At 37.6% G+C, this 9,238-nt stretch overlaps 2 protein-coding genes across 2 annotated transcripts in view; both read right to left on the bottom strand.

Moving 5' to 3' along the window:
* The window catches only part of LOC103516942 (cGMP-dependent protein kinase, isozyme 1-like), a 23,588-nt gene extending 17,479 nt beyond the window's left edge, over positions 1 to 6,109 (bottom strand). Inside the window, exons 1-2 of the mRNA XM_026829210.1 lie at positions 6,074 to 6,109; positions 5,529 to 5,723 (exon numbers count right to left, since the gene is read on the bottom strand). Coding sequence (XP_026685011.1) covers positions 5,529 to 5,723; positions 6,074 to 6,109 — 231 coding nt within the window. The remainder of the gene's footprint in view (positions 1 to 5,528; positions 5,724 to 6,073) is intronic.
* A 111-nt stretch (positions 6,110 to 6,220) lies between these two features.
* On the bottom strand, positions 6,221 to 7,879 carry LOC103516940 (toll-interacting protein B; the record flags this gene model as incomplete). The annotated part of the gene is given in 3 exon segments (XM_008481931.1): positions 6,221 to 6,422; positions 7,083 to 7,219; positions 7,688 to 7,879. Coding segments are annotated over 3 exon segments (531 nt in total), but the record flags the coding sequence as incomplete, so codon positions are not given.
* Between the last annotated feature and the right edge of the window lie 1,359 nt (positions 7,880 to 9,238).

Here is a 9,238-nt window from a genome sequence, read left to right as displayed (position 1 = left end):
CGTAACCACTGCTGCGATCTGTTGAGACTTTTTTTGAACTTTGTTGATTCTGAGAGGTTCTCTAATACAGCTTGGCAACACTTTGTGATAGAGAGTTATCACTTTGTTGTGGATTTGAGAAAAACCATTGCCATTTCTGTCGTGAAACGCAGGCAGGTGTCTTCAGAGGGAAGATTAATTGTGATTTTCAGGTAGAAAGTTTTGATGTAATGTCCCCGTAAATATTTTTACCTGTCGCAAAAAAAAATATGGTCCTATTTCTTGGTTCTTTCATAAATAAGAGCAGCGCAAAACCAGAATTTAGCTTCCAATTATTAATAGCAACTTAGCAAAACCTCATTTTGTTTGTGTATCACATATTGATACAGCCATGCAACTGAGAGGCGCATGCAAATCAGAGCCATCAGAGATACAAAACTTGTGGCTTTTCATTGGTCCGTGTGTGTGTCTGTCTGTCTGTAAACAAATATCCGAGAACGGTAGAGCTAGAGACTTGAAATTTGGTATGGAGTTGTCAAATGTGACAAGGATGCGAGCACAAAACTTCTTGGATCACCAGCATACGGTGCTCGCGGTTGGCGGCGCGCGTACTTCTGACTCGCTTCTTGGGCCGGTTTTTCGGTGTAATTTATTATTATTCCGGGAACAATAAGAGCTAGAGACTTGAATTTGGTAATTGTAGTTCCCAAAAGTGAGCAAGGATGTAACTCAAACCATAGGTGCTGCGTTGGGCGGTATTGTAGGCCGATTTTTGGGCGGTTTTCCACCCGCTTTTGGCGTTTTCCTTTAGGGAACTTACTGCATGGTGTAACATATATGACACACTAAGGTTTTACCGGTAATATCTCGGTTAAAAAAAAAGATAAAAAAAATTCAAAAGGAATGCGGTATCCTTAGCAATTTCCCTAAGGCAACACATATATTTTTTTCCGACAAAAAAGAAAAAATCAATGCCGCTTAAGGTTAATAGAGATGTCTTTAGAAACTAAAACACACGAAAAATTTTATTCTTTCAATGTTTTTTATTAAAATTAGAAAAATCCCCAAAGTAAAGATCCTCTTTCAAACCCTATGTATTTTATGCATTACATTTTTGTAAACAATGGAGTTTTAGGGGAGTTTATGACGTCATCGACGGCCATTTTGGAGAGAGGAAAGGAAAGAGCGTTTTCGCGGGTAAATCGGAAATTTGAATTTCAAACTAAAATATCTCGGGAGAAAAAAATCATAAAAATATTCTGAAAAAAGTTTTGTTTATTTTACATTATTTGTGGTTATGAGTGTAACTTTTCAAACTACAAGTAAATGACTGTGTAGGTACATATGTATGTAGGTGATGCAGTTATATAAATACGTACATACCTTTTTATATCATTTGTCTCATTTTATCTGTGTTTAACTTAAACGACTTTTTTAACATAAAAAAAGTCATACAGGTCTTGTACCTACTTAAAGTTGTAAACAAAGATTTTGCTGCCTTAACTTCGAACTCATGAGATCTGGAGTAAAAACAATATTGTCAGATCATTGAAGTTAAGTAACATAAAAGCATGGTTTGTTTAGTAACTGTAAGGCCATCATGGCTAATTTAAAATCCCTGTAAAATAGCCGGGTGCAATCCTTTAAACTTATAGTTTGGCAGTACTGATTAATAAGCTATTACGAGTAAATAGATACGTACGTACAATTTGAATTTGAAGTCTCAGCAGATAGGTTCAAGTGAGTGTCTCTACAGAGAGGTATATGCAGTAAGGAACCCTACGTTCGTAAAGCTGAAAAAAATAAAAAAAATAAATAAAAAGTCTTCTTACCTTGGGTCCTTGAGTGTAGGTTTTAGTGTACAAGGGCGTCCTAAAAACGAACATCCCAAATTATTATTTACGTAGGTAGGTATTGGCTATGGGTAGTTGGACTGATTACAATTACAAATTTACAATATTATGGTACAATTTGAGAAATTTTAATTAAAAAATCGCAAAACTTTACACCACACACACGACACCAAAAGATTTCTGAAACCAAAATCCATTATCTTTCCATTAAAAACTCTTCTTACGAGTTGCATGGTGTTGACCACTTTTTACTGAAAAAAAAATTAAAATCTGGCGAGATAATGGATTTCTTTCACGCATACCCAGGTAACTATTTACTATAACTAGGTAAATATCCCCAAGCTTCTAACTGATGTAGAAGTGTAAACAGTTATTATTAATTTACAGCGTTGTCACAGCATATAATAATAATAAATTTAGGATTACTTAACTACCTCGTAGTGTGTAGTAACTGGAAAATTGACAAAGAGTTTCTAGGCCTATAAAATCTCGATTGTACTCGTAAATTATAGTCGCGGTAGCTATACATACCTAAAGTAGGTAGGTACCTATATGGTTATGAATCAGTTAGGTAAGAAGGTATAGGGTACCTACTACATAAGGTAAATTACGTAGGTTTCCACTGTAAACATATTTAAATGCTCGTCACAAATGTCGTTCCCCCGTACCCACTGTAAAACAATCTTGAAAAATTTTATACCTTGACTTGGACTCGAACCACCAAACTCCACATTCGAAGTTCACCGTCCTGACCACTACACCAGTAGGTAAGGTTGTCAAAATATTATTAAGGATAGCAACGCGTAAGTTGTGCAAAAAGTTAGACTTGTTAGGTACCGGCCCGAATTAAATATTAGTTATGGGTTATGGCAGAGCAGCAGAAAGACAACTAAAAGCAGTGGGTATAGGAACTTCGGACATTCGAAGTTCACCGTCCTGACCACTACACCAGTAGGTAAGGTTGGCAAAATATTATTAAGGATAGCAACGCGTAAGTTGTGCAAAAAGTTAGACTCGTTAGGTACCGGCCCGAATTAAATATTAGTTATGGGTTATGGCAGAGCAGCAGAAAGACAACTAAAAGCAGTGGGTATAGGAACTTCGGGGCCCGAATTAAATATTAGTTATGGGTTATGGTAGAGCAGCAGAAAGACAACTAAAAGCAGTGGGTATAGGAACTTCGCAAGGATAGGAAGACCTACGTCCCTACTATTGTACCGAAAAATAAAACCAAGATCAAATGATTTGGAGGCATACCGAACCTTTCACCAAATCTGGTACTTTTAGGAGAGGGGTAGGTTTATTCGCCTAGAAGAGGTACGTATCTAGAATGTCTAACTTTATCAATGCCAAAAATTTGCAAGAACAAACTTCTTGTTCTGATCTTGAACTTCTATAGAAAATAAAACCAAGATCAAATGATTTGGAGGCATACCGAACCTTTCACCAAATCTGGTACTTTTAGGAGAGGGATAGGTTTATTCGCCGAGAAGAGGTACGTATCTAGAATGTCTAACTTTATCAATGCCAAAAATTTGCAAGAACAAACTTCTTGTTCTGATCTTGAACTTCTATAATAGGCACCGCTCACAATTTGATAGGTAGGTACCAGGTACCTACCAATAGATAAAATCTCTGATATCAAGTCAGAGCGTTCATTAATTTAGAATTTTAGAGCATAGGTATTAGGTACTAATAAAATTATACTTCATACATTGAGGCACCTCTTTAAATTTACTCGGAGTATGTTACACATATCTATCACATATCCTATTAGATTAATGTTCACACCAGATTTTTTGATGCTGGTATCTATCTATTTCTCTGAAGTAATTACCTAGTGCATGAAGGTATCATCAGAATTAGGTACAGCCATTACACAAAATCTGTATTGTATAATAAATAGCTTTCAATCTCTCATTACTCATTATAGTCATTATGCTAATTCTGAGTCATACAGATAGGTACTTAAACTCATACGGGTAACGGGTTTAGAGATTTTGAAATGAACTGTGGGATATGCGAGAATAATGATGTCTAGGTAAGTGATGTACCTAACGTACTCGTATATTAAGATTATTACTGTGACGATATACTGATGTCGTTAAGACTATGTTGATTTTCTACTCAGTGACGATCCTTCATGGAATCTTCAGATCCAGAGATACCTAGGTAGGTACTAAAATTTTCATTTCACAGGTCAAAGGCATCCAAGATTCCAGGTATATGCCCAGAGAGGTTTGATAGAACTGTGACAATCGAAGTCCCATCGTACCGAAATCGAAGAGAGAAGGAGGACAGGCCACCGGTCCGAGAACGAACCTAATTTCTTTAGTATAAAGTTTGCCCCGGGTGAGAATCGAACCCGCGACCTAACTCTTACAAGATACCTTCGAGGGTAAGTAGGGCCTACCTTCGAGGGTAAGTAGGGCGTAGGCTTGTGATATCCATCTATCGAACCTTATATCTGTTTAGGGGAAAGTTCGCCCCGGGCGGGAATCGGCCCAGTGACCTAGGGCTTGGCAAGCGCGCTACCCTCCAAGGTAACTAGTCTGGCAGTTTCTATTTATTTTCCAAGCCGTCACTGGGTTCACTAGATTAGCAAGGTTGTTGCTCGCCCCCTATAATTGAGACTAGTGGGAGGTAGAACAAATCACAGGATTTGATGCAGTCTGCAGTCTGTTTCTTGCTTTAATTTAGACTCAAGGATGAGTGAATGATAGATCCAAAACAATGCGAAAAACAAGAATACCTTAGCTTGATATTTCTCTATGTAATTAGGAAGAACAAGAACCATGTGATCTAAGAATAAATACCTCATTCACCTCATTGTCATTACTCACTCACTATTGGTAATGTTCTGTAGAGGTTGGAACAGTCATATTCAACCTGCGGCCCGCCAAACTTCTCTGTTCGGCCCGATAACCTTTTCTGTGTGGGCCGCTTAACTTTTCTGTGCGGCCCTTTGTCATGGGAGCGGATACTACATAAATGCCCGCAAAACATGATCAAACTTTTTGACCTCGGGACCAATCCAGGTACAAACCATACTCAACAGTGCCTAACTTGCGTTCTTCAGCTCTCAAGAGGGACCCTTACTAACGTTATTTTGAACTGCGGCCCCCTTAATGTTTGCACACTCAAAAGTGGTTCACACTGTAGACCGCGACAAAAATTATAAAAAGTTGAGTAAAGCTGTTGCAGACGTTCTTAATGTCTTATTATTATTGATAACCATTACCTTAATGTGGTTAATGGAAGTATAGGTTCCTCTTATTGCTTATAATTAGGTGCTTATGGGGGTACTTGCTCATCTCTATTCAAGTGACAACTCGTAAAAAAATAAGACAAAATTTGGTACTTGGTAGGTACGTGGTTGAACACCGGTTGCTATGTGCATTTATAAGTCATAGCTACTCATTTTCCTCACAAGGCTGAGTGGGCCCCACAACAGCCAGTCATGGAATCAATCATTTGCATGATACAAATTTGCATGAACTGAAGCTTTTCCTGGGGCTTATTCCTATTTTAATTTGAACCTTTTTTTTTAATAGCTATCTGATCATAGTGATTAGTCAACAGCTAATCATTGATCAATCAAATATCAATAAAAAAAAAAATAACAAAGTCTGGACAAAATGGCAAATACTCTTATCTGGGAACTGCAATAGGTCCAGAGAGGCATTCCAGTCTTACCTGCACCACAGTAATGTTCAATCTTCCCACGGGATTTTGAATCAGAGAACCAGCTGTACTGTAGGCACCAGCAAGTTCATTTTGTAAAGCCAACGCAGTTTGTTGATCCAAATCTGTTAGATGGTTGGAATTGTGATTTGACAGAGGAGAATTATTTGGTCTCAGGAAGTCTGATGGTAGGGCACCAAGGAACACCTGAGAAAAGAAAAAATACCTATCATTTAATAAACTTTAAAAATCAAAAGTAATTCGCTATTATATTCAAGTGGTGCTTGTCAACTTCTTGGTCATATGCACAAACCCATTTTGTAAAACAAAGGATACCTAACAGCTGGCTATTTCTTCTCCTATTCAATCAAAATATTTCTGAAGAGATGTTTCAAACGTAAAAAATATTACAATTACATGAAAGATTACATAGTAGAGTACAATAATAATAATTAATGAAAGATTAGGTACATATTTAAAATAAATTAAATATAGGTAAATACATTCGTTCTCGGAACAACTGGCTTTCTCGTATCCTGTCTTCCTTCTCTCTTCACTTTTGGGGCAGTAAAATCTTGGTAGTTATACTTCATGATAAGGAGATTTTCACCCCAATTAACCTTAGCAGCATAAAGTGGGTGTTTGGTTATCTCTAGGTAAGAGATACTGTTTTCTAGTAGTAGTAAAAAAAAAAAAAAACTTACCGTGTAACTCAAGACTAGATTTATCATTCCCTCCTTATCCTCTCCCTGCTTCCCACTGAGCGGGAACCAGTCTTCATGTGTTTCCCCCTTCATGACACTGGAAGGGATTGGAATTTTGGCCCACGCTATCAACTCATCCATGGTGAACGAGCACTCGTCGTAGATTTCTAAATAGATGCTGGTCACACCTTGTGGAAGAAGACTGAAAACCAAGAGAAAATAGCATTGAACAGAGATTGATTTTTAACTAAAGTCTCTAAGTAAAAGGAATGAGATATTTGTCTTGTCCAAATTCCAAATATGCTCAGGGGAAATAGACATATGTACCTAGATATATCAGCAAAATTTTGTCCCTTAATAATTTGAGAATGGTTAGGTACCTACTTGATTTTTTTTTTATAATAAAAATTTGTAGGCTGCTAGACTTGGGCTCAGAATGGAACTGATTAGAATTTGGGCTAATTTATAAGGGATGTGCAAGACCAACACCAACAACTATCAATTTATTTTATATGTGTAAGTCTTCAAGAGAGCTCTTACCAAAAAACTTCTTTATTCCATCTGGGAAACTTTCCTGAAGTCTCTAATAGGAATGAGATATTTGTCTTGTCCAAATTCCAAATATGCTCAGGGGAAATAGACATACGTACCTAGATATATCAGAAAAATTTTGTCCCTTAATAATTTGAGAATGGTTAGGTACCTACTTGATTTTTTTTTTTATAATAAAAATTTGTAGGCTGCTAGACTTGGGCTCAGAATGGAACTGATTAGAATTTGGGCTAATTTAAGGGATGTGCAAGACCAACCCCAACAACTATCAATTTATTTTATATGTGTAAGTCTTCAAGAGAGCTCTTACCAAAAAACTTCTTTATTCCATCTGGGAAACTTTCCTCCACTGGGGTCTGTATGGGTTTCGTACACACAATGTCCCACTCTTAGTCTCACATAAGGATCCATTTTGGTTACAAGTCCATAGTTCTTTACTAGCTTTGCCTGAAATCAATGTGAACATAAAATTCTTTTTGTATTGATTTGTCACTGTTATTATCAATAGTGAGATTTTTTAGCACATATCTAAAATGTAAGTGTAAAAAAATGCAGTTTCTTTGTGTTATTATGTCACAACTTTGGTGTTCACTGCAGCATTGTAGGATTTTCCCAATACACCGGTTGCTAAGTATGTGCATTTATAAGTCATAGCTACTCATTTTCCTCACAAGGCTGAGTGGGCCCCACAACAGCCAGTCATGGAATCAATCATTTGCATGATACAAATTTGCATGAACTGAAGCCTTTCCTGGGGCTTATTCCTACTTTAATTTGAACCTTTTTTTTTAAATAGCTATCTGATCATAATTGATCAATTAAATATCAATAAAAAAAATTACCAAAGTCTGGACAAAATGGCAAATACTCTTATCTGGGAATTGCAATAGGTCCAGAGAGGCATTCCAGTCTTACCTGCACCACAGTGATGTTCAATCTTCCCACGGGATTTTGAATCAGAGAACTAGCTGTACTGTAGGCACCAGCAAGTTCATTTTGTAAAGCCAACGCAGTTTGTTGATCCAAATCTGTTTGATGGTTGGAATTGTGATTTGACAGAGAATTATTTGGTCTCAGGAAGTCTGATGGTAGGGCACCAAGGAACACCTGAGAAAAGAAAAAATACCTATCATTTAATAAATATAATGGGGGCACAGTTGGTCCAGTGGTAACGCGCTTGCTTGCCATGCAGAAGGTCCCAGGTTCGAATCCCACCATCGACAAAAAATTGTACTCATTTTTCGATTGTAAATATTTCAATGGGTTACTTTCTGGTGTTCTCGTGTTGACCCAGCACCTAAATGGGAATTATTGTGTCTCTTCTCGCTCATCTGATGAGAGGCATACTACAGGATGGGCATGCTACGACACAGACCACAAGCGTCCAATGTAGCAGTTGTTTCATTGCTACAAAATAAAAACGGCGGTGAAACACTCATCTTTTATAAAAAAAAAATTAAAAACAAAAAAAAAAATGTTGGCCAATTTAGTAGAAATTTTGGGAGGTATTAGTTCTCAATGAGTAGATGAAAAAAGCTATAAGGCGCGTAGTCCTATCTCCAACCCTTCAACCCCAAATTTGCCCTCAAAATTTGAAGATTTTTTCCATTTAAAATACATTGCGACCAAGGTACAAAGGGTATGGGTCCAAGCTCCAAGGTACATAGGGTAGTTGTACCTTGAACCCCAAAAAGGTGGTGTCGGAAAATTGGGTATATCTCTTAATTAAAAATTAGTAAAACAATCATTGCTAATTGTATAGATAGCCAAGAAAATTTCCTTTCTAAATCAATTAAAATTATGCCAATAACATTAATAGAAAAAATTGAAAAAATCAAAAAGTGATTTTGGGGGCCAAGGTACAACCAGGCACCCTACCTACGCGTACCCCTGGGGGTACATGAGAGACCCTCCGGGGGTACGAAAAAAAATTGTGTAATGGTGGACAAAATGAAATTTTGACTGCTTATCAGTGCGGTACAGTCCAAAAAGGTACTCAGTTTTGACCTTAAGGTACCTACTGAAGTACTGAACTTTTTCAAAAAGGTACTGTGTGTGTTTAGTAGTAACTAGTGGTTGACCCGTCCTTTGTACGGGACCACCACACACACGCACACCACCAGCACACCCACCCACCACACACAAACCCATCACACCACACACAAACACACACACACCCATCGCACCACATTACCGCACGTGCGGTAATACCGTATATCATGGGGCAATCTGGCAATGCCAACGTGCAGCTCGGGATTACGCGGGAAAGTTTAAAATATTCCATTTTTCTGATAAAGAGGGATCTGGCACAGGGGAGCGTGTTGAGGACGAGATTTTTGTGGGAATTTTGCTATAAATCCCACCATTAAAAAAAATACCCTGTGGTGTGGTGTAGAGGAGGAGAACTATCGATAGTCGGCGCCATCGATAGTTATCGATAGTTTTCAAAAAAACTATCGATAACTA

The sequence above is a fragment of the Diaphorina citri genome, unplaced genomic scaffold (assembly GCF_000475195.1).
Source record: "Diaphorina citri unplaced genomic scaffold, Diaci psyllid genome assembly version 1.1 scaffold1707, whole genome shotgun sequence".
NCBI lineage: Eukaryota > Metazoa > Arthropoda > Insecta > Hemiptera > Psyllidae > Diaphorina > Diaphorina citri.
Note: the sequence above shows the minus strand (reverse complement) of the source record. Positions and strands in the feature narration are given on the sequence as shown.